Here is a 27,502-nt window from a genome sequence, read left to right as displayed (position 1 = left end):
GAGAGGAAGGAAACGGAGCTGGGGTGAAGTGGAGGAGCAGGGGAGGGTGAAGATCAAAGGAGATGGGCAGGTTCAGAGCCTGGGGAGCCAAGGAGCTCCCTGGTTCTGCTGGATCTTCCCCACTGGTCCCAGCACAGGTGTGGATGTGTTTGGACAGCTGTCCCCGACCCCGGGTCCTCCGAGTGGGCTCCGGCTGCTCATGGATCCTGGGATGCTCCTGGGGGCTCCGTGTGTGGTCAGGGCTCTGCCTCCCCTCCAGAGCAAGAGATTCCAGAGAGCACAGCTGAGAAATCCCAAAAGCATCCAAAGGAAGCAGGGACTTCAGCCCTGCAATCACTGGGCACCAGCACCAACCCCTATGGATAATTTGATTTTTTTAAAAGCAGGCATCCGTGGTATTTAAGGTAGTTATTGTACTTAAGATGAAGTGTATCTGTATTTAATGCCCATCACAGAAGTTTTTAGACCTTTTATACTTTCTCCAGCTGGAAAAGGCAAGCAGACCACTGCAGATGCCCCCAGGCCAGCAAAAGCAGGAGAGATGAGCCATCATTCCACAGGAGGGAAGGGTTTGTCCCCCCATCCGTCACCTCCTGCATGCAGGACAAACATCTCTGACCAGCTGCTCATCTTGAAGGCCAGAGCCACCTTCTGGTGGTCCTGAGTCCAGGAGCCAGCTCTGCTCCTGAGGCCACAGTGTCACCTCAGCAAGGGCCACCTGAACCCCCCTCCCTGTTTGCATTTCCCTCCGTGTCTCACCCTGCCCGAAAACCTTCACTTCACGTGTTGGCTTTGGCATCTCTTTTCTACTATTTTTGGAGGGCTCCAGGACATGTTTCTGATTTTGGCCATCTTCTTCTAATTATTAATAATATTTTTCCTTCCAGTCACTGGCCTCATTCCCACATTGGCTGCAAGGCTTCCACCCCAATCTCTGTTTAATTCAACCTTCTCCTCTTTCAGGAGCACCTTCTTATAACGCTGTTACTGAGACAAATCCATGGAAAATAAAGACTTGGAGAACCTTGGAGAACCAGGGGTGCTTTCCAGACCTGTGGAAAGCACCTTGAAATACATCCCTATGTCTGCTTTGTCCCATAAATGCTTCCTCTCCCATCAAACAGAAGGTCCATGTTTCTGATAGGACACAGGGAGATCCCCAAAACCTCAGAAAGCTTAAAATATAGTTTATCTCCCTGAAAAATTGGGATCTGGGATCTGTGGTGGGGTATCCATGTTAGGGCAGAAGGGATTTCCTGATCTGAACAAACCTCCATTTGGGACCAGCCAAGGATTCACCTTTGGAGCTTCAGGAACCAAGAGAGGTCCTGAGATTCCAGCAAGAAAACAAAAGGACCAGAAAGGGAAGTAAACACAAAAAAAAGAGTCTGGAAGAAGGAATAGGGATCCCTTATCTTGACAAATATCCCAAATATCCCAAATATCCCTTCCTTTTCCTCTGTGGGATTGAAAAGAACAGGGCAGAGAAAATGTGTCATATCCAAATGTGTCATGTCCAAATCCACTGCTGGCAAATAAATAACACCTAAGGAACAGGGATGAAGCCTGTCCAGTTTGGAGTCCCTGTGCCCTGGGATGGGATGATGAGGTTCCTCCTGCCCTCAGGCCCTTGTTGCACTTGGTGCTCAGGATCCACATTCCAGGCTTGGATGCTTGGCCGAAGCCCAGGAGGGTCTGACAGGACAATGACAGCTCAGCCCCCCCACTTTGCAGCAGCCTTGAGCTCTTGGTGCCTCAAGGGGATGGACTTGAAGAATCCAAACTAAACACTGGAAGAATCCAAACTCTTAAAAAGCAGGAAAGACTCACCATAGAGCCATGGAGTGGCTTGGGTTGGAAGGGATCTTAAAGACCATCTTGTTCCAGGGATACCTCCCACTATCCCAGGTTGCTCCGAGCCCTGTCCAACCTGGCCTTGGACACTTGCAGGGATGGGGGAACCACCTGCCACGGTGATGGATCATATTGCAAGAGCTGAGGGAATAACCAAGCAGATCTGAGCCTGGTTTCCATCTGCCCGGGGTCAGGTCACCCACATCCATCCCAGCCCTTCCTCGTCACTCCTGAGCCGCCTGGGCAGAGCCCAGAGCACACAGAACCCCGGAGTTTGGCAGATACCTTAAAGATCATCAAGTCCAACCACTGACCCAGCACTGCCACCACTAAACATGTCCCCAAGTGCCACATCCACACATCTCCTCAATCCCTCCAGGAAAGGCGACTCCAGCGCTGCCCTGCTCGAGTGGGAGGTGTCCCTGCCCACGGCAGGGAGTTGGAAATGGATGAGTCTTAAAGTCCCTTCCAACCTGAACCACTCCAGGATTCTGTGATCTTTGGCAAGGCCCAGGAGGTAGAAGAAGACTTGATATGAATATAAGTCTCAGACCACCTCTAAACTTCAGTCAAACCATGAAACAGCTCCTGGCTTCCCCCAGGATATGACTGAGCCTTCTTCTGGTACAGTGGCATCACTCTGGCCCCTGTCCTTCAACCCCCGAGGAGACACAGCTCTCCCAGTGACTCACTCACAGCGCAGCCCCCTCCCAGCCCACCAGCATTCCACCTTTCCCTCCTCCCAGATCTCAAGCCCCTTCTCTTCTCCAGAGCTCCAACAGTTGCTGTCCAGCAATAAAAATGAGGATAATCAACAAATATTACCACAATCAGGCACTTCAATCATCAAGAAAAGCCGTGGAATGCCCCCACATCCAGCCTTTCTCCTGTCTGTGTGTATTCTCACCCCAAACTAGCAAACAACACCGTTGGGAAAACCCTACAAACCATTTTCAGAAGGATTAATGGGACAATAAGAAACTTGCCAAAGGAGCATAAGCCAAGGGATGAGTTTGTTATTCCCACTAGGCTTCCCTGGGGAAGGACTGTCAGCAAGGAAACAGCACAGTTTGTCTTCAACCCCTCTCCCACCTTTCCTGAATTCAACGGCACCATGAGTTTTCCAAGAGTAAATAAAGGAAAACCTTCGTTTTGGGCACCCAGGGTGGGACACAAGGAAAGTAAAGCTCCTGCCTCCATATGAAGGCAGTACAGGTGAAAATTCCTTGGGTTTATTTCTTTGAATGTGATATTCCTGCCTCTTCTGCCAAAAGCTTTCCCTGCCCTCCACAGGCCTGTCCTGTTACTCAGGTCATGATTTTTTAAGGGGATTTATATTAGTTTTTTAAGGGGATTTTGCAAAATAAGATGAAATTCTGGGTTTTTTTCCAGTTTGAGCTCAAAACTCAGCAAACTTGGGCTGTTTTTTGGGGGCGAGACTGAAGCACAAAGGAAAACCAGGTAAGGAGGGTGGGTTTTCCCCTGAACTCGTGTGACCCCGAACCACATAAACCCAACACTGAACTCAGAGCTGACCTTCAACCACAGGCAATTAGCCCAATTAAAGGAGATTATTTTTTTTTTAAGGCCCTGCCAGTATTTTAAGTGGGAGCAAACTTGCTTTGCCAGCAGATGTTGCCACTTTTGGAGTTTGGGGCCACGCCGGCTCGGAAAAGTTGCGTGTTGGGGCTGTCAGCAAAGGCAGGGAAAAGGTTCCCTGGCAGGATGAAATGCAGTAAAAAAAGCCTCACATGTTCTCTGATCCTGCTGTGCCAGGCGGCAGGAAGCGGGAAAGCAGCTGAAATTGCCTCCAAAGAAAAATCCAAAGCAAGGGGGTGGTGGGACTGCTGGAACCCGGGAGGGCTGGAAAAGCAAACGGAACCTGGGAAGGTTTGGCAAGTGGAGGCAGATTCCGGGGGGTCATTTTGCAATTAGTCGTGGTTGAAGGGACGGGGAAAAAGTATCCATGATTTAAATGTTTGTTTGTTTGTTTGTTTGTTAGAGTCCAAATGTTCATGGGGATGGTTAGTGGGGGGGGAAAAGGAAGAAATGGGTTTAATTGATGTGCAGAGTTCCTGAGCCAACCAGTAAAACCCTTGTCTTCTCACCACGGAGGGGTTTGAACCCTAAACCTGTCTTTTAAATCCTGGGGGGGGTGTGTCCAGGAATTATTCTATTAAAAAAGAATTAAACCATCCCTGTGTTGGCATGGAGAGCAAGGGGGGGGGGGAAGCACATTTCTTTCTGTTTTTTTTTTTTTTAATAAATACATTTAAGAATAATTATGGGATGCTCTGAGATGCCCCTTTGAAGTTCTGCCCTCAATCTGGAGATCTCAGGAGTCCATGTGTGTTGGTGAGCAACAGAACTTGTGGCTTGACAAGGATACAAGGACTGGAGCTTCCCCTAATGTTTCCCTGGTATCTCTGTCATCTGGGAATATCTGAGGAAAATGGGAGAAGTTGCTGCTGCCCTGCACATCTGCAGCACAAACTGCAGACTCCACACAACTCAGGATCACAGCGTGGTTTGGTGGGAAGGGACCTTAAGGATCATCCCCTTCCACCCCCTGCCATGGGCAGGGACACCTTCCACTAGACCAGGTTGCTCCAACCTGGCCTAGGAGACATTTCCAGGGATGGGGCAGCCGCAGCTTCTCTGGGAATTCCATCCCAGCCCCTCACCACCCTCCCAGGGATGAATTCCTTCCCAATATCCTTCTCATTTCAGCCTCACTCTGCCCTGCACAGGATCAGGTGGAGGAGAAAAGGAGAAACTACTTAAATCCCTGAAATAACAGATACAACCCAAATCCAGAGACAGAAGGAATTTCAGTTCCCTGGGAAGGACAGCAGATACACCTGGCACGGCCAGGGAAAATATTGGACCTGTGCCCTCTCTGTCTCCCGCTGAACCACATTGAGGGAGCTCTGGGGGGAAAGGAACAGCCCTTGCTTTCCATCCATAGAACCCCCAGAAGGCCCAAGGAGCCCATTCCAGGTGAGTGGGATATAAACTGAAAGGACTTGTATGGATTTCCTTTCTAATATCCCATCTAAGCCTGCCCTCTGGCAGTGGGAAGCCATTCCCTCATCCTGTCCCTCCAAGCCCTTGTCCAAAGCCCCCTTTCCATCGTCAGCACCAAAATGACCCACACAGAGAAATGTCCTTTTGGTTCAGGACCTGACAGGTTTTCCCAGCTTCCATCAGGGATTTAGGAACACACATTCCCTGACACCTCAGCCATGGAAGTACCTCTGGAAATGCCCAAGCAGGGATGCCAAAGCCTGTGCTCCTCCAATTGTGGTCCTGGGCTGGATCAGGCCGAGACCTCCCCAGGTCGCAGCCAGGATGTCCCAGCCGTGCCCAATGGCTTCCTACCACCCTCCTGCCTCCTGCAAGAGCAGCCACTGCCTGAGGCTGTTCCTGTTTCCTGCTGGAAGCTGCCCCAGCCATGAACAAACCCCGTGGGTGGGCACTGAAACCTCCAAGCCGAGACCTCTGGGGTTCCTTCCTAAACACGGGAGTATCGTCCTCTGGGTGACTCCAGATGGGACACAGGTCCCATATCCTTCTGGAGCAGTGCTGGGAGACTTGGCAGCTCAACTCCCCAGGCCTAAAGTGGTGACATCTTTGAGCAATTGACTCCAGTCCAGGATGGCTGAGAGGGTTTTTTCCATGCAGCGACCTTATCCCGGCCCCTGCGGATGAAACTCTCGGGGAGTCGTGCCCTCCTCCCACAGCCTGGCTTGGGGAGGGCCTGAAACTGCAGCCACATGGGTTCAGCTCAGAAACTAGAGACAACTTTCTGTGAGGAAGGGCAGACAAGCACAGGGATTCATTTTGTGGAGCCATGGCCACGTAAACCGCTTTCCTGAGGAAGGACGGGATGGGATGGATTTGGGGCTGAAGGAGCCTCCTGGGATGGAAATGTTGACCACAGGAGCAGCTCCCTCCTCGTTTGTCCCTCCCCAGGGGACAGGGTTGCCTCTTGTGGTGTCCCCAGAGCAGCAGCAGCAGTGGGTGCTCCATTTCCAGCCCCGTCTGGTGATCCCAGTCAGAAAGATCCCGTTGAGGCCCATTTTCTCGGGGACATTTGACAACCCCCTCTTTGCAGACCATTGGCACGAGCTGGATTTATAGTGGGGCTTTATCTGTTGCCTGCAATTCTAATTTGTGGCTCAAGGGCCATAAAACTCCAAGTTTTCCAGGCAGAGGGAAAAAAAAAAAGTGACGATTGACTGTTAGCGCTGCCGCTGGTTTTTTTTCCACTCGAGCTGTTCCTTCTGCAGTTGTAACCAAATAGCGACCAAACACTGCCTAATGGCCAGGGCTGTTTATTCCAAACCAGAATGGATTTCCCATTTGTGATTCAAAAACCACAGGGTGTAACTCCGAGGACACAGAGACGGTCCCCAGGAAAACCGTTCCTGCCTGAAATCCAGGAGAATTAAACTGCCTTTCGCTGCTGGGGAGCGATGGAGTTTGGAAAAGCACCTCCAGCCTCAGCTGCAAACCAGCCCTTTGTTTCCCAAAGTGAGCGTTTCTTAGACTCTGCACAGATAAAGGGGTTTTATTCCCACTTAAGAATCCACTTTTCTTGGACAAGCTTCTATTGACACTGGAAACTAGGGGCTGAAAGGAGCCCCAGCAACACCATCACACACCAGGGATGTGGCAACACAAAGACACGGCCTTGCTGAGCTCCACCTGCTGCAATCTGGGAGGGAAGGAGCAAAACTCCCCTCCTTCCTGATCCAGGAGAAAATCTGAGAGCACCAAATAAGTTGCAGCTATCGACAAATAGTTGCAAAGCTGCAGGAACCAGAAGGAAAGTGGAGGGAAACACAACAGCTCGGAAAGATGGGGTTTGCCAGGTTGGGGGTTTCCATATTCCCATGAATCCTGAAAGCTTGGAAAACGTTGGTGTGTTTCCCTTGGCATTGAGGGGGGGAAAAAATCCAGGTGTTGGCGTGTTATTCAGAGCAGGTAAGATCAGGGATTTGGGCTTGGATTTCAAGGAAGGTGTGGAGCAGTGGGAAGATGCAAAGAAAGGCTCAGGAGAAAAGAGCCGTCGGGTGGGATCAGATCCCATCCCACGCTGTGGGAAAGACCCTATGGAAAGGACAGCCTCAGTAGGGTTGTTAGGGAAGCTTTCTCATGAGGAACACCAAGAAGTGGAATCAAATGCATGAGGTGGGGCTCCTGGGGAGGAGGCTCAGGGCACATCCCTGGGAATAGGTTAGACAGGGAACACACGAGGGCGGGTGGGATGGACTGGGCAGAGGACCAGTGTCCAACCCAGGCTCGGCTCAGGGGACCACAAAGCATTTTGGCAGGCGAAGCCTGGCTTGGATGGGCTTTTGGCTGCCTGGGATCCAAGGGGCAGAGCAGGGAAGCTTCCTTGCAGTCCAATTACCTCGGCAGGAATGTCAGAGATATTCCCATTGCCTGCGAAGCCGCGGGCCAAGTCTGCTGTTTGTTTGTGTCTGAGTTTTTTTTTTCTTGGAGAGTTTCTTGCTCTGCACCCCAGGGAACTGGCTGGATGCAAGCTCTGGCCTTCTCATGGAAGAAGAATTAACTCCTGGATCTTGGCAGCCCCGGGAAGAGAGCAGCTCCTGCTGAATCGCTGCCTGACACAAGTCCCACGAGCCGCTGGATCCTCAAAAATCGGGCTCTGCATTCCCCTCATCTGGCTGAGACCCCAAAAACCCAGTCCTGTGGTTCTGTGCTGCTTCCAGCACTACCTGGTGACCTGTCGGGTTCACTGGGAACTCCAAGCGTCCATGATCCACCGCTCCTTGGGACCTGCTGTGTCCACTGGGAACTCCAAGTGCCCGGGATCCACCGCTCCAGGACAAATTTGCAGGTGAGCAGAGGAGCAAAGACCAGGAGTGAAAGGCACAGCCCCGTCTCACCAGCAGAATAAAAACTGCCCAAGTCCAGTTTCTCCCTGGGCTTCTCCAGGCCTGAATCCATTAAAATCTTCTGGCACAAACTGGTTTTGCTTCTCCACCGGCCGCCGTGGACTTGCAGGAAGGGAGGCTCTGACCCACCCTTTGAGCCACCACTCCTGTGAGTAAGAGCTGAGGCACGGGGGAACTTCAACATCTGAGGTCATTTGGTGACAAACCCTTTCTCCCTGTTATTCCCACTGGGAGTAAACCAACGTCAGTTACAGGGAAATGAGTCGCCGGAATCTTGGATCTCCCTCATCCCGGAATCCCACGCTCCCATGGTGAATCACAGGCACCAGACAGGGCACCTGCCAACAGTTTGGGAGTCTGGGCAGAGAGAGGGAAAGGGACGTGAAGGAAAAAATTCCTGAATCAAGGAGAAAACGGGTCTGGATGCTCCCAGACTTGGAGCTCCCCATGGGATCTGAGCCTGAGCCACATGGAGCTGGAGAGCTCGGTGCTCTATTCCCTGGATGCAGAGGAGGTAAAGAGGGAGTTTTAGGCACTGGGAAGACAAAATGCTCTGTGCACACCTGGAGTCACCTGCACAGGGATTGGGAATCCCTTCCTGCAAGCACAGGGAGGAATGGGATGTAGGCTTGGCCCCCAGTTGGCATCCCAGCTGTTGATCCAGCTCCATGGGGTATCCCACACCTCCTGTTAAAGGGAGGGGCTCTCTGGAAGCCCCCAAGATCCATCTATTTGTAATTTAATCTTCAAATGACATAGGAACTATGTAATCCAAACTCCGTGGCATAGGGAGTGTTTTCCAAGGAAAGTGTTTCCAGGATGACATCCCTCCAGATGCCTTGATTTAATCAGCCCCTGTAACATCCCCAGTTCTGTTCCACCATCTGCCCCGTGCTCACAAGGATCGGGCACTTCCAAGCCGGTGGAAACACTTTTCATCCCAGAGAAAACAATCAGAGAATCCCAGAATATCCTGAGCTGGGAGGGATCCACAGGGATCACCCGGTCCAGCTCCTCGCCCTGCCCAGGACACCCCAACAATCCCACCATGTCCAGATGCTCCTCGAGTGCCCACTGCCCTGGGGAGGCTGTTCAGTGCCCCCTCCACCCTCTGGGGGAAGAACCTTTTCCTTGGCTGGATGGACACCACAGCCGGGAGCCTAAAAGCATCGATCCCATGGGAAATCCCAGCCAAGGTTGCCCTGTGTTGGTTCAGAGTGGAATGATGCATATCCACCCTGTTTCCACGGCATTTTAAAGGCTCCTGCTGGGAAGCAAAAACCTGCAGCAGTTCCCAGCAGCTCCCCTCAGCGTTACAGAACTCTGGGAGCACAAATAACCTTCAGCTGCCCTGGTTTTTGCCTTTGGATAGCACAAAACGATGGGATTTATGTTTACCTGCACCTCTTGGCCTCTCTGGATGCACAGCCGTGTCCAAAAAGGGAAGAAGGTTCCCAGCAATGGGAACAATAAAACTTCCTGGCCTTGTTTGCCTTGGCACAAGAGCTTTTCACTGACATCTTTGCATCCTTCACGGGCTACGAGGCATGAAATATTTGGGGTTATCAGTGAGCTGAAAGCTGATGGATCCAACCCAAAGTTCACTGAACACCCAGCAAGAACAACTCCCAGCAAGAGGGACCAGACACTGGCTCAGGCTGCTGGGTTCAGAATAGCTCTCAGTTGTCTGATTGCACTGACTGGGGGCTGTTTGAGTGAGGGGTCACTTGGACAGACACCCCTGGGGGGTGGCACGAAGGTCACGGAGATGCTGCAGGGGCAGGGAAAGAGCCTTTGGCATGGAGGAAAGCACAGATGGAATCGTGGAATAACTTAGGTTGGAAAAGAGACCTTTGAGATCATCGAGCCCAGCCCAGCACTGCCAAGTCCAACAGGTCCAAGCCAACCCTCCTCCAGGCTGGTCACCCACCGAGGCAAAGAACCTCTGCTTTGATGCCCAGAGAAGCTGTGGCTGCCCTGGAAGTGTCCAAGGCCAGGCTGGACGGGGTTTGGAGCAACCTGGGCTAGTGGAAGGTGTCCCTGCCCATGGCAGGGGGGTGAAACTGGGTCATCTTTAAGGTTTCTTCCAACCCAAACCAGTCTGGGATTCTGGGATGCTTTAGCTTTAAGGAAGTTTGCATTAATGGAGGTTGGAAATTTAAGGAACTGATATCAGAGGGAAGTCAGGACAACTGGAAACTTCTGCTTTCCTGGGTAGTATTTATAGGATTTATTGGTTGCTTTGAGGAGGGTAAAGACTTGAACACCTTCAGACAACAGGAAGTCTTACAATATATTTATTATAAAGCCAAATTCCTTTCCGGCTCAAGAAGTACCTGGAGGTAGCAAATGCCATCCAGGGACACCTCCCACTAGCCCAGGTTGCTCCAACCTGGCCTTGGACACTTCCAGGGATGGGGCAGCTGCAGTTTCTCTGGGAATTCCATCCCAGCCTCTCCCCACCCTCCCAGGGGAGAATTCCTCCCCAATATCCCACCTAACCCTGCCCTCTGGCAGCAGGAAGCCATTCCCCTTTGTCCTGTCCCTCCAGGCCTATGTAAAAAGTCCTTGTAGGAAGAGATGATCAAATGGATAAAACTTCCAGCAGCTGCTCCCACAGATACAAAAAAGCTCCGTAGCCCAAATTTTCCAAAATAAATACTTTTTGGTAAAAACTGCCTTTTGTGGGAAATGAAACAAAGGATGCCCCTATTAATACATTCCAACTGCAAACAAAAACAGGCTCGGAAAGGCCAGAAACACCCACAAAACACCCCCCCCCCCATTCCCTGTGCCTCCTAAACCTTCCGTGCCCCCTTTTGGGCACCGCGAGCTCCCAGTGCTCCCGACACCACTACGTGGGGCTAAGTGCACTCAGGGCTCTTAAAACCAGCTCTTAATTTAACTTCCAGTTTCTGGAGGCATTTTACCAGCCTTCCACTCTCATTTTCTCTGAGGAAAAGCAGCCCCTGGCTTGGAAAGACGTTCAAATAAAGGGATGTTGCCAAATTATTAAAATTAAAGGCAAGTGCTGAGTTGGCCGAGTTGGAACTCATGGCTGGGAACCAGCTTCCAAAATTCCCTCAGCAGCTTGCAGAGGACTGCAAGGATCACCTCAGCCTGGGATGTTTGGAAAGCTCATGGAGAGCCTGGGGGGAGCCATAAATCAGTGACAATGTTGTCCCACTCCATCTTATCCATCGTGGCTTTATTTGTCTCCCTGACCTGGGTCAAGGAATCCCAGGATGGTTTGGGTTGGAAGAGACCTTAAGGACCATCTTAAGGACCTTAAGGACATTTTAAGAGCCCTTAAGGACCTCCTGCCATGGGACACCTTCCACTAGTCCAGGTTGCTCTGAGCCCTTTCCTACGTGGTTGGGATTTTCCAGGACCTTTTTGGGATGAAGATGTGGTGGCACATGTGGATTCCTGGCCAGGCACAGCCAGGCTGGAGGGTTTTTCTGCTGGGAAGATCTGTCATTCCTGTTACAAACACCAGATGCTGGGAAAACAAAGAACCCTTTCCTGTAAACAACAGCATATTTTGTTTGGCTTGGGAGCACCAGCGAAAAAAAAAAAAATCCAAAAAGTGGGAAAAGGTGGAAAACGGAACAAGGGGGGAAGTGCTGGATGCAGAGGGAAATGGAGGCAGGAGAATGACTCCCCAGTGCCACTGTGGGTTTGGGGGCTGCGGGTTGGGGTTGGAAAGGACCTCAAAGCCCACCCAGTGCCACCCCCTGCCACGGGCAGGGACACTTCCCACTATCCCAGGTTGCTCCAAGCCCTGTCCAACCTGGTCTTGGACACTTCCAGGGATGGGGTAGCCACAATCATTTCCTTATTTTTTCTTCCACCACCTTTTCCTTCTTTTTCTCTTCCACCATTTTCTTCTTCTTTCCCCTCCACAACCTTTTTCCTTCTTCTTCCAGGGATCAAAGACCTCCTTTGGGAGGGAAGACATGAAGGAGCTGATGGGGAAAGCCAACAAGTCAAATAATGAGGGGCTTGCCCAGCGGTGGGAATAACGGATCCTACAGGAATTGCTTGGACACTGCCTGAGATTTGGTGGGTTCTTAAAGCCCAGAGCAAATATTTGAGCATCACACGGTGCAAGAAGAGATCTTTTCTCTTCCTTTAAGGTTCCTGAGCATGATAAGAAGGAAAATGTTGCAATGACAGGCTCAGAGGTGAGTCTGTCACAGCTGGAATTCACTGGGAGGTGACCAGAATTCCCAGCTCCTCTGCCCTGGAGGGGTAACTGAGGGAACAGGTGGAAAACATGCAACTCCTGTCAACAATCCACATTGCTTGTCCTGGGATTGGCAGCTCAGACACACAGGGCTCTCCCAGGTGAGGAGTCTCCTGAGATGCACCACGAGGTTCCCAGTTGGGGTGGCCTGGGGGGAGATGCCCAGAGAGCCAGGAGGCTCCTGCTCCACAGCAGAGGAATTTCAAGGCTGGATTGGGAAAATTTAGGATTAGGGCTCGTTTGGCTTTGCTTTTCACCACCAGAATTCCAAACCATTGGATGGTTTTCTTCCAGCTGGGAAGAAACTCTGGTTTTGCCTTCAGAGGGAGCGCTGGCACCAGAGCAGGCAAACACTTCCCAAATGGGAAGAGCAGGAATCCTAAAAAAGGGACTGTGCCCTGGACTGGGGGCACCTACAGGGACTAAATCCACCTGCTAATCCTTGGGAAGAACAGAGCAACCAGCAGGAACTCCTGCAGCGAAAGCTTGGAGGGAGTTTTCCACTGAAAATGCTGCAAAAAAAAAAGCTAAGTTATAAAAATCCAGATATTTCGAGGAATTCCATGTGTTTTCATGCCAGGACACACCAAGGAGCTGCATTTCCAGAGCTACTAAGGAGGCAGGAGCAGGAATGAGAGGTTTGAAGAGCCCGTTTTGAGGGAGCAGGTGGAAAGTTTTCAGACTCTCCTGAAAAGCCAGGGAACTCAGGATCTCCCGGGGTGGCAGGGCAGGAGCCAGCACTGGAGCATTCCCTGTTCTCCGGCCCCCTCCAGTGGCTACAGAACACGGAGAGGAGGCAGCCACAGCCTCCAAAGCCGGCGGGATCCGGGCTGTCCCAAATCCAGAGCCATCTCCTGAAGCACAGAATTAGGCCCAAAGCCAAGCTCTTGCACTGCAACATCTTTATTCGGCTCCACGTGGATCCAGACCCACCACAGGGCTGATTTTTTCCCCCTGGGAAAAGCCAACAAACCACTGATTGGCACTTCTGAAGTGGGATTCTGTCCCCTCTGTTCCCTCCTGGTGTTTTGCTCCCTGGAAGACGGAAAGCTAAAAAGGTGCTGCACCTTTTTGGGGTAAAAAGGGCTTTATTACTTGACTTTGGGGATTGAAAAACAAGCAGCAAAGTCCAAAGAAACCCACCCAAAACAACCCCAAAATTGCTTCAACTCTTCCTCCACCTTTTGTAAAATTTCCAAACAGCAGGAATTCTTTGGGTCCCAGCTCCCAACATTCCATGGCCTGGAAATTTTCCCTGAGCCATAAAGACAAAGGAAAGCCCACAGGAAAAAAAGGTTGCATTGGATCTGCCTGGCTTATTCCAGATCTGCCTTGGTTCTGTTTATATGGTCTGAAAATACATAAATGCATAAAATATTATCAGAATATACCTAAATATTTTTAGAATATGACTAATTAATATTTAGATCAGAATGCCTAAATATTATTCAGATTTTATATAGGAAGGCTCTCGTTTCCTGGGTTTAAAAGGACAGGGACAGCCAGAGGATGGAGGTTTGGGCCCCACGGGACACTGAGGTCCAATAATTATCATTAATTTATTTTCAGATTCAGTATTATCTCTCCACAAGGAAAATTCCAGCTCTCTTGTGTATTAAACCACTTGGCAAAGCCGGGTTTAAGTAGGCTGGGTTTAAGCAGCAACCAATGTCCACAGGAATAAGAGAAGTCTGGCACTTACAGCTTAATACTGAATTGCCCCTAAGGTGGACCCATTTGAAGCCAAAAGAGAGACCATCCAGGTTTAAGAGACCTTTTCCAGGCACATTCCCTCAGTTAAGATGGAAGCTGGATGGATGATCCCGGCAAAACGTGTCCTGCACTTCAAAGCTTTGATTCTGCCCATGGCCAAGGGATTGATGAACTCCAAGCTTGGGCTGGGAGAAGCATCCCTTGACCTGGAGAAATCCATGGTCAGGGGGACCCTTGGGATTGACTTCAGAATTAATATTGTAACAGGCTTAGCTTTAATTATACTGGAGTTACAGCAGGCAGCAAATTCACCAAATTCTCCCCATTTTCCGGGGGGAATTCCCACTGGGGCACTTCACCATAGCTCATTCCAGGTGGAAGCAGCCCCCAGAGGGTGGTTGGGCCCTGGAAGAGGCTCCCCAGGGTTTGGTCACAGCACCAAGAGCTTGGACAAGGCTCTCGGGGTCAGGGTGGGGTTGCTGAGGTGTCCTGAGCAGGGCCAGGAGCTGCACTGGATGGTCCTTAGGGATCCAACTTCGGAGATTCTGGGCTTCTGTGATTCCCTCTCCCCACACCTTTACCCAGGAGCGCCCAGTTTGCAAAGCAACTCAAAATCCCGGGGGGAAAAGCCACTCCACGAAAAGCTTCCGTGGCTTTGCCCCGACACAACCCACCCTGATTCCCGCCCCTCCGCACCGGAGCTCCCGGAGCACGGCCATCCCGTGCTCCTGCAAAACATTAGGGATCCCCCAGCAAGGTGCCAAGAGGCTTTTACAACTTGTTTGCATCTCCCAGGCATGTTAACACCTCCATAAAGCGAGCACACGACTCGCAGGCACCGGGAAAACCGAAACCAGCTGCTCGCCTGGAAAGGGAACGGGGAAAAGCTGCTGCCTCCTCACCTGCTCACAGCTCCACATCCGTCCCATCTCACCCAGGGAGGGCTTGGGAACATCCTTGGCTTTTGCCACCTTAAGCTAAAATCAGGATGGAAGGGGCAGCTGGATCTTCCAGGCCATGGAATTGAAATAACAGGAAATAATCAGGGATTGGGTTTTTCCAGCCCTCCATTTATTTGTGGCTCTGGATAGAGAACATTTGTCAAGGCCTATGGGGTAAATCCATAGGGATGGGGCGTGGAGCAACCTGGGCTAGTGGAAGGTGTCCCTGCCCATGGCAGGGGTTGGGGATGAGATGAGCTGTAAGGTTCCTTCCAGCCCAACCCAGTCTGGGCTTTGATGATCTTTAAAGCCCCATCTGGAAAAACCCCTTTGCCCACTGGATGAGCACGGGAAGAACATCTGGCAGAGCAAAACTGTCCAAAAAATCACCTTCTAACACAGGGACCAGAAAGGACCTGAAGCAGTGAAGTAAAAGCAAGTACCAACTATCACCTGAGCTTTTTCCCAAGATCCTGAGGGACCATCATCTCTGCCCTCCTAACGCTGGGATTTTGGCAGGGATTCCTCCACACTGACCCTGAGCCTCTAAGGAGCTGACCCTGAGATCCTGAGGAAAGGCTGTTGGCTCCCTGGAGATGACACTTTCCTGGGAGCCTGTGGCACGAAGAGGCACTGGGAATCAAAGGAGTCCAGGCACAGAATCTCCCAATTTGAGTCTCCCAACTCAAGCCAAAAAGCCCTTTCTTCTCCCTTTTCCACAAACAAAACAGAGCTGGAAGGCGGATCTGGGAGGGCTTTCCCTGACCATGCCACGGGATCTGGAGTCAAAGGGAGGTGGGAACTCCTGGTTTTCTGTGCCACCAGAAGAGGACAGAGGAAAACACCCCTAATTTTGCTCACAAACTTCACACAGGAGGAAAAGGCCAAGTACTGGTGGCAGAGAGAGGCCTCCTTGTACCCTATAGGAAGAGGAAAGGCTCCAGCAGGAAGAGCCGGGAGTGTGGAACAGAGGAGTGACAGAGCTCCACTCATGCCAGCAGCTCCAGGATATATTGTATTTACTCAGGGAACACCCACACACCTCGATCAGGCTCATTCCCAGCGAATCCCTGGGGAGATGAGGGACACACAGAACCACTGCCCCTTAAATCTGGAAGGGCAAAAAAATCCCAGGAGCAGGGAATGATGTGCACTCCGTGGGGAAAGGGTTGGGATCGGCACCCGGCTTCGGCAAACTGAGCAAACCAAACCATCCAGGGAAGCAGCCAGTTGTCCTTTAAGTGTGTTCATGGAGTAAAAATTGTTTAATGGGGTCTGGGATTGGAAGGATATGGATGAGATCCAGGCGGGATTTGCCGAGGGTTCTCCGGACAGCGATGCGGCACAGGGACAGGAGGCTCCGGGGGCGGCCTGCAAGGAAAAACATGGAATCACTGAGGGACAGGGACAGGGAGAACTGCACAAATCCTCCCCCTGAGGAAGCCAAACCTTCCAGCCAAGGATTTGGAGCAGTGACAGCTCCACCTTGGGTGGGGTGGGGACCATGGAGCCCATCCCTGCAGGAGAGGGGTCAGGAGAGCGCTGCCAAGGCACACCAGCACCCCAGGGAATGGCTGGAGCTGTGTCAGGGAGGGTTGGATATCAGGAGAAGGTTCTGGAAGGTACTGAACAGGTTCCCCAGGGCGGTGGTGCCAGAGCTCCAGGAGTGTTTGGACAACACCCTCAGGGACAGGGTGGGATTGTTGGGGTGTCCTGGGCAGGGCCAGCAGTTGGACTGGATGGTCCTGGTGGGTCCCTCCCAGCTCAGGATATTCCATGATTCTACTTGGATCATTCTGAAAATACATGGACACTATTTTTGCTGGGAAACCAGAGCATGGAAGGGCAGCTCAGGCCTTATCCCAACTTTCTTCTGAGGGCTTGGGAGTTCCTGGAGAGCTCTTCCAGCACAGGGACAACAGGATGGTGGTGTCCATGTTCATTCAGGCTCTGGACCTCCAAGGCACCACTCCATTATCCTCCCTGCTCCACCTGAGGAGTCCCACTTGCCTCCTAAACCCGGGTTTAACCAAAACCACCCGCTCCAGCCCAGCTGAGCCTGAGCAAAAATCCAGGCAGGTTTAAAAACCAGGCCCGTGCAAAGCTGAGGAACTTGGGGATGGGGGCTGGATCCCACAGCCTGGATCCTTTGGAAATTACTCAGGAGACGCCGAGGGAAACCCCACTGGCGTGAAGCCGTGGCCTCCACCAGCGGAGCCTGGTGTGTTCCCAGGAGCTGCCCTTGCTGGAACAGGGACAGTGTGGATGTGGCTTTAGTCAGAAAAAGAGAGGAACAGCAGGTAAGTTCAGGCATGGGCAGCTCCGAAGCTCTGGGTTGCTTCCCAGAGGATGTTCCATTCAAAAATCTGGCTTTTTCCCACCTTTTTCCACCCCCATCTGAGCTTCCTGCTGCCCCTTGTCACCACCATTCAGGGCTTTATGTCCCAAGGAGCCGCTCAGGATAAAATTCTTGGATTCGGGGCACTCAAGAACAGCTGGGATACACTTGTGGATTATGGAGAACTGGATCTCAGTGGTGATCCACAGATCCAAAGCCCAGCTCAGATAGTCCTAAACCCTGCCTCAGGCTCTGAGGACACCCTCAGGCGATGGGAAAGAGCTGGGAAAGAGGGAAAAAGTGGATTTACAGACAGAGATTGGGCTGCTGAAGGACTCGGGAGGGAAAACAGCACATGAAGGTATAAAATGCAACAGGGAAAAAACAGGGAGTCGGTTTTGGGGTGGTGAAGTCACTGATGTTGAGTTTAACACCTTGTTGGATCCCAGATGTCTTTTTGGAGTGTTGGAATTGCTGAAGATTCTTGAACAGGCTCCAAACACACTCACTTGTGTGGGTCTTCAGAACTGCTGAAAGCCCATGAAGAGACCCCAAAGGCACCTCCAGGCACAAAATGCAACAGAAGAAGACACAGGGAGTCATTTTTGGGGTGGAGAAATCACTGATGTTGAGTTTAACACCTTGCTGGAGCCCAGTTGTGGTTTTGATGTGTTTAGAATTGCTGAAGGTCCTTGAACAGGCCCTAAAGGCACCTTCGTCTTGTGAAGGAGAAATGGGGAGCTGATTTTGGGGTGGAGAAATCACTGATGTTGGGTTTAACACCTTCTTGGAGCCCAGCTGTGGTTTGGATGTGTTGGAATTGCTGAAGGTCCTTGAACAGGCCCCAAAGGCACCTTCATCTTGTGAAGGTACAAAATGCAACAGGAGAAACGGGGAGCTGATTTGGGGGTGGAGAAATCACTGATGTTGAGTTTAACACCTTGCTGGAGCCCAGCTGTGGTTTTGATGTGTTTAGAATTGCTGAAGGTCCTTGAACAGGCCCTAAAGGCACCTTCATCTTGTGAAGGTGAAATGGGGAGCTGATTTTGGGGTGGAGAAATCACTGATGTTGAGTTTAACACCCTGCTGGAGCCCAGTTGTGGTTTTGATGTGTTAGAACTGCTGAAGGCCCAAAAGAGGCCGGGAACACCCCACCCCACCACCTCACTCCCAAAGAACCTCCCCAAAGCCTCCTCCCGACTCCAGAGCGCCGCTCCCAGGAACCCCATCCCCGCTTACCCCTGGCTTCTTTGAACACCTCCAGAGCCTCAGGGTTGACTTTGACCCTTCCCGTGGATTCCACTCCCAAGGCCTCCACCTTGACCAGGCTGAGATCCGCCCCAAAGTCCACGAGGAGCCGGACGAAGGCGGCGTCGCAGCCGTGGCGCAGGACGGCGTCCAGCACGCACACCGGGGAGCCCCTGGAGAAGCCCTGCAGGTTGACGGGCCCGCAGCAGTTGAAATCCGGGTCGGCTCCGGCCCGGAGCAGCAGCTGGAAGCACTGGAGGTTGTGGTAGGCAGCGCTGATGTACAGGGGGCACACCACCAGCGTGGTGAGGGGCCGCGGGGAGTGGCCCCGGGAAGGCGGGTGGTGGTTCACGTCCACGTCCGCGCCGTACCTGCGTGGGCACAGGGAACTCAGGAGGGCTGGGAACACCCCAGGGGGATTCCCACCCTGCCTTTGGCACCTCTGGGTCCCACCAGCCATGAACTGTCACCCTCAGGCGGGTCTGGAGGGGCTTCGGATTAGGGACAACATGTCCAGTGTGGGTGGATCTTCCAGAAGCAAGGTTGGTTTTCCCAGAATTTGGGAAGGTGAAGAGCAGCTGGGAGACGTCTTTCCTTGCCTTCCTGTATGGGGTTTGCATGGCCAGGTTTTGGTAGTGGGCGGGGCTCCAGGGGTGGTTTTTCCAGAAGCTTTTCCATATCCAGCAGGGGCAATTCCAGCTCCAGGATGAACCCGCCACTGGCCAAGGCAGAACCCATCAGGAATGAGAGTAATGCCTCTGGGATAACAGATTTAAGAAGGAAAAAAGTAGTTGGAAGATGAAATTGGAGCAGTTCCTGAAGGTCTGACCCCGTGGAATGTGACTCATGTTGGGGTAGTTCCTGGAGGACTGACCCCATGGAAGAGTGGCCCACCCTGGAGCAGTTCCTGAAGGATTGACCCCATGGAATGTGACCCATCCTGGAGCAGTTCCTGAAGGATTGACCCCATGGAATGTGACCCACATTGGGTAGTTCCTGAAGGACTGAAGCCATGGAAGGACCTGGAATAGTTCCTGAAGGACTGACCCCATGGAAGAGCAAGCCACATTGCAGCAGATCCTGAAGGACTGACCCCATGGAAGGACCTGGAGCAGTTCCTGAAGGACTGACCCCATGGAAGAGTGACCCACACTGGAACAGTTCCTGAAGGACTTGACCCCATGGAAGGACCTGGAGCAGTTCCTGAAGGACTGACCCCATGGAAGAGTGGAGACACTAATTCCATCTCCTTCCCATACAGCTTGGATGGGAAAAAGGAGGAAGCCACCCCAATCCCTAAGGAATGGCTGGTTTTAACCACTGCAGATTGAGCCAAGCTCTGTCCCTTCTCCCCACACAGGGATAAAAGGTTCCCTCGCTCACCAATTCCCCTCCCAAAATTGCAAACAGGGTGCTCAGAGATCCTTCTGTCTTCCTAGACAGCATTATATTTCTTGCAGGAGCTGACAAAAATAAGGACAATCCCAGGGGACAAATCCTGCCTTGGAACAAGGTCAGTTCTTGCTGAAACCAGGAAATCTTTAACCAAATCCTTCAATGCTGAGGGTGGGAAGAGTCTCAAGCACACCCAGAACCAGGGATGAGAGAACAAGAGCTGCAAATGGCACAAGGGTGGATTTTCCTCTTCAAATCACATTCCAGGAGCATTTGGATGAAGTGCCACTTCCACAGGGTGACCTCCTGAGCAGGGAGCAGCTATCCCTTCATTTCAGTCCTTTTTTCCTCCAAAATTCTCAGAGGAAAGCCTCAGTTCTGAGCAACACCCCAAATTCTACTTTGTCAGAGTCAGACAGGCACCTGAAGCATCAGGGGGATGTGTCAGCTCTCCTTTTTCCCTGTTTTAACCTGGAAAAAGGATCCTCTCATCCTTGCCGGATCAGCCACTGCAACCCATCCCACCCCAAGCCGGGAGGGAAGCCACCTCTCCTCGAAATATTTCCACCAGCTGCCTTCTGAAACGGATCACCATCCCAGAGATGTGTGGATTTACTATTAATGGATACAATTCCACCTCCTCCTTGGTTCAGGAATGCTCAGGGGTCCCGACTGTGCTATGGTATGATTTTAAACCCAGGATTAACCAGGTGAGGTTCAGACAACCTGAGCGGGTTGGGTTCTCTGGGGCTGAAAGATTTCCTCATATCCCAGGAAAAATGTCTTCCCCTTTGCATTCCTCCTGCCAGATCCAAACCCTCGGAGAGAGCTGCATTTTGAACTAAGTAACTCCCTGGATCTGTGAAGTCCCTGCTCAGGGATATTTGACCTTTTGGGCAATCTGACAATTTGGTATTAACTGAGCAGCCCTGGGAGAGACATTCCCGAATAAAAAGGGACTGGACAAACTCCAGTTCATTTTTAAGCCTGAAAGTTTTCCAAAAATCTTGCCTTTAATATTGCTGGCAAGGCATCCCGAGGAGCAGACACATAAATCAAGGCCCCCAGCTCTCCCTGGGCTGCTGAAATCCCATTTGCTACATTCCAACCTGCCTGGGTGGATGGATCAGGGGAGATTTTTGGGAATCAACAAGCACGTGGCACTGGGGACATCCTGCTCTCAGCTTCCCAGGAAAGGAGCAAGGAGGGGGGATTGTGTCCTGTTTTTCCTCCTTGCCAGCTTCCTGAAAGCTGCACTCGGATGAAAACTCACTCCCCCACATGCAAAGAAGGGAATAAAACCCTCAAGGGTTTGGAATTTTCTCTATCCCGATCCTTTGTTTGTTATTTTCCAGCATCTGAGGTCATAGAAGGGATTCCTTGATTTGGACACTGTGTGAATCCAAGGAAATTTTCTCCTCTTTTCCTATTTCTCTGTATTTTCCCCTGGAGATCCCTCCTTATTTGGCATCAAGGCAGTTGTCCAGCATGATCCCTTAGACAAAAATCTTCCCATTTAAAAGCAGGAATAATCAGGAAATGCCACAGAAAAAGCAATCCAGGTTCCCACAACCTACACCTTGATCCCACTCACTGTTGGTGCTGCTGAGGGAGCTTCCAGAGGGACAGGAGGTCACCCATCACCCCATGAGGTTCTTTGGGACATCCACTTCCCTCTGGAATTCAATTGGGAGCCAGGAGCTGGATCCTGTGGAAGATTTGGATGTGACTGAACAGTGGATGCCCAGAACTGGAGACTCCTCTCCTGGGCTTTGAGGAGGACAACAGGCATGGAAGTCACACCACAGGACACAGACCTGCTGCCAGCAGGGAATACAAGGATCTCCATTTGGGATCTCTCCACCCTCTCTCCTCTCCATGTCTTTACCAGCTCCATCAGGCATGTGGAGGCTGGGAAAAGATCCCAAGGGAAGAAGAGAAAGGACAAGAGTCACAGCTCCCTGTCTCAAACACTGCCAAGGCCACAGAAGGAACGTTCCCTAAGATCAGCCACTACAGGGGAATTTGGGATAAGCTCAGATAGGAGGACTTTGTGACAGGAAGGTGCCAATTCCAGGCCTGGTCAGAGCATCCAGAGAAAAATTCCCACCGTGGCAAACGGTGGGAAAGGAAGCAACTGCTCACAATGTATCACCCCAAATTATGGGAATACCTGTGACCACCCCCTGGATACCTGGAACTTGGACTGTCCAAAGGTGGTGCCCCCAGAATGACTCCAGGACATCAGGGGGAAGCCCAGGGGGAAGAAGGCCCAGTGGGACACTCCTGGATGCACAGGTGGGGATGATCTCCTGCTTCCTCCTCTCCTTCCCCCCCAGCTCTTTCCTGCTGCTTTCCACCTCCCTCCCTCACATTTATCGCTCCGTGAAATCCCTGCTGTGGATTCGGCACGGGGCCCAAAATCACCACATCTGCTCCCACACCTGGATTTGGGCAGAGGCACCTCTTGATAACGACACCCTGTCCCTCCTCCAGTCTGTCCTCGAGCTCCCACCTGATGATTTCCTGGAGGATTTCGGCCCCATAACCACCCCTGTCCCTCCTCCAGGCTGTCCCCAGCTCCCACCTGAGGAGCTCCTGCAGGATGTCACCCCTGTCCCCTCCGGGCTGTCCCCGAGCTCCCACCTGATGAGCTCCTGCAGGATTTCGACCCCGTAACCACCCCTGTCCCTCCTCCAGGCTGTCCCCAGCTCCCACCTGATGAGCTCCTGCAGGATGTCACCCCTGTCCCCAGCTCCCACCTGATGAGCTCCTGCAGGATGTCTGCCCGTCCCACTCTGGCCGCGTGGTACACGGGAGTGCTGCGGTGGTGCCGGCTGCCGTTGGGATCGGCCCCAGCTTCCAGCAGGATCCTGGCACAGTCCAGGTGCCCGTTGACCACGGCTACATAGAGGGCTGTCTGTCCCTTGACGTCCACCAGGTCGATCTCGGCCCCTTTCTGCAGCAGGAAGTCCACGCAGGGCCCGTGGCCGGCGGTGGCCGCGATGCGCAGGGGGGTGCAGGGCAGCCACCCGCAGCACCACACCGACTTCTCATTGATCCGGCTGCACCACGGGGGAAAAGGGGGGCTCAGAGAAGCCTTCCAGCTCCCAAAGAGGATGTTGGAACAGCCCAAACTGCCCCCTGGAAGAACGGGCACTGCCCAGGCTCCCCAGGGCAGCAGTGGCGGTCCCAAGGCTGTCCCGTTTGGACAACGCCCTCAGGGACAGGGTGGGATTGTTGGGGTGGTCAGGGCAGGGCAAGGGCTTGGGTTTGGTGATTCCTTCCAGCTCAGGATATTCCATGATTTTTGGCACCTTTTAGCAGCCCTAGGAAGCTCCTGTCAATAACCTGAGAGGTGCTGCACGGAGACACAGCCGGGAGCAGTGCCTGGAATCTGGGCTTTCTCCCAGCTCTGCCCCAAAACTCAGTCAAAATCGTCTCTAAAGAATATAAAATACTGCCCTACTCCCTTCTGACAGGGAAACATCCCACATTGCTGTGGCTGCCCCACCCCTGGAAGTGTTCAAGGCCAGGTTGGAGCAACCTGGGAGAGTGGAGGGTGTCCCTGCCCTTGGAACAGGATGAGCTTTAGGGCCCTTCCCAACCCAAACCAGTCCGTGATTCCATGACTCCATGAAATCAGCAGTGACCAAGCTGGGGATCACAACCATTTAACTCAAGCTGCCCCAAAGGGTGCAGAAAGTCTTTAAAGCAGCAGGGAAATGGCAAGAGGACACAGGAGCAAGGGAGAAATGTATGGAGAATGTAGGGATGCAGCTGTATCACAGCATCAGCAACATCCACGCTCAGCCAGGGACCACGGGATGACATAATCACCAACCCAGGGAAACTCAGTTTGGGAGGTGCAGCCACCCTTGTTGGATGGCTGGTCAGGGATAAGGGCCTTTCCCAATTTCCTAAAGGAGATGGCTCTGGAAGAGGAGCAGTATAAACCCTCCCCCACCAAGCCCTAAGCTGTCAAGTCGTAAAATCAAAGTGCTCCCTTTATCCTTGGAGATTTGGGGAACTCCAGATCTACCCCCACAATCACAGGCACCCCTTCCCTGCTCCCTCCACCCCCTGTGTGATGGTGCTGTGGGCCCAGTCCTCCTCTTCCTGTCAAACTCTGCTTTTTCATGCAAAAAAACCTCAGGCCAAGGGTCCAAAGAGCCCCAGCTGCCCTGGTGGCAGAAAGAGGGTTTGGCTCATTCTCCTTTTTTGCTGAATTGACACTTTTTTTGAGGCCAGGACACATTTAGCCCTCGAAGCAGTTTTCTCCACGGTGCAGGAAAATTAATTAACTATCCCAGGGTTAGCACTGGGCAGAGTTTGTAACATGGGGTGTTTTGGGTTTACAGCTGATTGTAATCCCTTTTGTATGTTTTTCCCCATTATCCATGGGCTCCTGTTTTCATGGGATCCCATCCCCACCCTGATCTGAAAAGAGTTTGTGCATGGCCACCAGGCTCTGGTGTGAGATCTGTGTCCTGGGAGACCAGGGAGGATGATCTGGGGGGGGTGAATGGAGCATCCTCCCACCCTGACCCCTCTCCCACAAAAACCCTCATCCCTGGAAGTGTTCAAGGCCAGGTTGGAGGGAGGTGGGAGTTTAGTGGGAGGTGTCCCTGCCCAGGGCAGGGGGTGAGACTGGATGAGCTTTAAGGTCCCTCCTGACCCAAGCCACTCTATGAAAACCAGGGTGAGATGGGGGGCCCTAAAGGTGCAGGCTGTGGGGACAGTGAGCAGAGCATCCTTAGAGACACCTCTCCCAAAAAAACAGGGTGATTTGGGGGTTCCCAAAAGGCACAGGCTGTGGGGATGCTGAGTGGAGCATCATCCCACCCTGACACCCCTCCCATAAAAACCCTCACCCCTGCAAGTGTCCAAGGCCGGGTTGGAGCAACCTGGGCTAGTGGAAGGTGTCCCAGCCCATGGCAGGGGGTGGGATGGGATGAGCTTTAAGGTCCCTTCCAGCGCAGCCCGCTCTGCCAACGCCGGGGTGCGAGGGGGGGTCCCCGAAAGGCGCAGGGACGCAGCATCGCTGCTGCCGCGGGACCTCGCCGCGCCCCCCGAGGGTCTCCCCGCCCTCCCCCCCGGCAGCTCCCCCGGCAGCTCTCCTCACCTCTGGAAGCTCTCGTCCTGCAGCAGGCTCCGCAGGGTGGGCAGGTCCCCCACGAAGGCGGCGTCGTGCAGCCGGGTGTCCTCGCAGTGCTCCAGGGGGTGGTCGCAGAACTGCTCCCGCAGCCATTCCTTCAGGTTCCGACCTGCGCTGGAGGGAGACACGGCGGGGAGCCGGGATGAGGCCCGGGGGGGGGAGCCGGGATGAGCCCCGGAGGGAGCCGGGATGAGCCCCGCTCGTGTCCCCCGGCACAGCCCCCCGAGCCCCCCTGCCCACGGTACCTGCCCGGGGCGGGCGGGGGGTCCCCGCCCTCCGCCATCTCTCCCCGCCGGCCCCGCTCGCCCTCTCTCCCTCCCTCCCCGACTCCCTCCCTCCCTTCCCGGCCTGATTGGCGCCCGGCCGCTTCCTGCCTGGGCGTTAAGGTGGATTTTCCCGGCGCTCCGGGGGCAGCTCCCGAGCCTTTCCTCCTTCAGCGGGAGGAGCCGGCCGCCAGCGCCTCAGCATCCCTCGGGCGCCTGTTTTCCTCCGGGAATTGCGGCACCTGCTTCCAGCGGCTCTCCCAGGAGCAGCTTGAGGGGGGGAAGACCCTTTCCCGATCTCCAGCCCGACCGTCCCCTGGCGCAGCTCCGTCCTGTCCTTGTCGCGCAGGGGTCGGAGCTGCCCCCCGTGAGACCCCGAGGGGTCTCCGCTGCCTTCTCCAGCTGAACAATCCAAGTGCCCTCAGCCGCTCCTCATCCGGCTTCTCCAGACTCCTCACCACCTTCACGGCCTCTCCTTGGACACTCTAATAGCCTTATATCCTCCTTATTGCCCTGGCACTGGGCGTTTAAAACACGCCCTCGGTCCTGAGTGCCCGGGCGTGAGTGCCCGGTGCCAGCGGGGAATGCTGGGGGTGGTTCGAACCCATTCCCTTTGCCAGCTGGAACATCAAAAGCGGAGTGGGATTGCCGGGAATTTCAGAAACCACCTTCCCCTGCCTGCAGCCCTTATGCCATTAGATGAGGCAAAACTAAGGCTGGGAATTCCTTCCTTGGTTTCCAACCCCACTTAACAGCTCTCTCCACGTCCACTCCAGCTGCCACGCACATCCCATGTCGCTCTGACAGCACAAGACAGGCCAGAGCAGCTTTCCAGCTCCTGCCTCCCTGACAGATTTAATGAGAGTAGATTTAATGGGAATGGATTTAATGAGCTCCTCCTGCTGCTAAGTGTGCCCAGCAACGGGGGCTCATCCAGAGGAAAATGCGTGTTTGTCCATGGGCTTTTTATTTCCATCTGAGCTGACTCTTCTCTTCTCCACAGGGAAAGTGTGGACAGGGAAAAAAGGGGAGCAGAGGACACAGCAGTGTGTTGTCCCTGTGGTTGTTGTCCCTATGGACAAAGCAGAGGCCCAGAGAGGAATAAAGTGATGGATAAACAGGGCAGACAAAGCTGGAACCACTCATGGTTTGAGGTTCCTTCAGTTCTACAGCAAATGCCTCTGTTCAACCACTGTCTCCTCTCCCATCCCCATGTTTATAAGTATTTATGTTCTTACAGACGTGCTGCAATGCAGGCAGAAGGTTCTTAAATACCATATCCCACTGTATTTTCCAGCAGTTTATCTCCTGAGCCAGGCTTTTTTCCCTCTCTCTTTTTTTCCCCCCATTAAATTCCCGTGAAAATCAGCCCATCCCAAGTTGTCCTCATGAGTTCTTGTACCAGGGCGATGGAAAGGAAGTGACTGTGCTGTCTCAGCCTCCAGCTCTGGAATTCCATGGGTGTTTAGGAGAAATCCCATGGAGAAATACACTAAACTACCAATCTCTGTGACCAAGATGGGAAGGCAGAACTTTTGCAAACAGGTCAACGCTTGGCCAAGACCTTGGAAGTGCTTTTTCCAAGTCTGGAGAAATCATTTTGTCCAGCACACCTCACTGCTCCCACCAGATCCATCTCTCCCAAGCTGAGGGCACAGCCTGTGCTCCAGGAGGTTGGACTAGATGACCTCTTGAGGTTTCTTTCAGCCTGGGTTATTCCATAATAATAATAATAATAATCAGCCAGTGCTTCCTGGAACTGGGACAGTGAGGAGGTGCGTGGACCATTTCCAAAGGGAGCTGCTGCTTGTTTGAGGTCCCCCAGTGCCATCAGAGAGTGGATCCAGAGGAACTGGGTCCTGCTGGCTCCCTGTCCTGAAGGACATCGCTTCCAGAACCCTTCCCTTGCCACACCCACCCCCAGAAGGGAGAAGCAGCCGGGGAAAGTGGGCTCACTGTGTCCCCCCTTCCCTCCATTCCAGCAGCGTGTTGTCCATGGGTGGCCTTTGGGGCTGATCCCACCCCGCCTGGAAATTGGAGCCTCCAGGAGGAGGAGGAGGAGGCCTCCAGGATCTAAAATTAGCCACTTATCCAGCACAGCCAACACACACTGACTTGCCCCTCAGGCAGGACCTTTCCTCCACTTCCAAACCCTGAATTGATAAAAAGAAACAAGGAAAGGAGGAAAGGCAGAGAGAAAGGAGAAAGGAAGAGGAGGGAAGGAGGGAAAGAGGGAATGAAAGAGGGAAGGAAGGAAGGAAGAGAGGAGAGGAGAGGAGAGGAGAGGAGAGGAGAGGAGAGGAGAGGGTCGGAGAGGGTCGGAGAGGGTCGGAGAGGAGAGGGTCGGAGAGGAGAGGGTCGGAGAGGGTCGGAGAGGAGAGGAGAGGAGAGGAGAGGAGAGGAGAGGAGAGGAGAG

The 27,502-nt window shown here is 53.0% G+C and overlaps 1 protein-coding gene across 2 annotated transcripts; it reads right to left on the bottom strand.

Annotated features, from left to right (window-relative positions):
• Window positions 1-14,179: 14,179 nt before the first annotated feature.
• On the bottom strand, window positions 14,180-25,121 carry ASB1 (ankyrin repeat and SOCS box containing 1). Of its 2 annotated transcripts, none has more exons than XM_027698605.1 (5): window positions 25,069-25,121; window positions 24,791-24,937; window positions 22,428-22,730; window positions 18,262-18,523; window positions 14,180-16,055 (listed from the first exon to the last, which is right to left on the bottom strand). In XM_027698605.1, the coding sequence occupies exons 1-5, from the start codon at window positions 25,104-25,106 to the stop codon at window positions 15,738-15,740; spliced, it is 1,068 nt and encodes a 355-aa protein (XP_027554406.1). In that variant the 5' UTR covers window positions 25,107-25,121; the 3' UTR covers window positions 14,180-15,737. The 2 variants fall into 2 exon arrangements, with proteins under 2 accessions (XP_027554406.1, XP_027554407.1); XM_027698606.1 differs by having other exon boundaries at window positions 15,820-16,055; window positions 18,262-18,641.
• Between the last annotated feature and the right edge of the window lie 2,381 nt (window positions 25,122-27,502).

This window comes from Neopelma chrysocephalum, unplaced genomic scaffold (assembly GCF_003984885.1).
Source record: "Neopelma chrysocephalum unplaced genomic scaffold, ASM398488v2 Primary Assembly neopelma1_130, whole genome shotgun sequence".
In the NCBI taxonomy this organism is placed as follows: Eukaryota; Metazoa; Chordata; class Aves; order Passeriformes; family Pipridae; genus Neopelma; species Neopelma chrysocephalum.
Note: the sequence above shows the minus strand (reverse complement) of the source record. Positions and strands in the feature narration are given on the sequence as shown.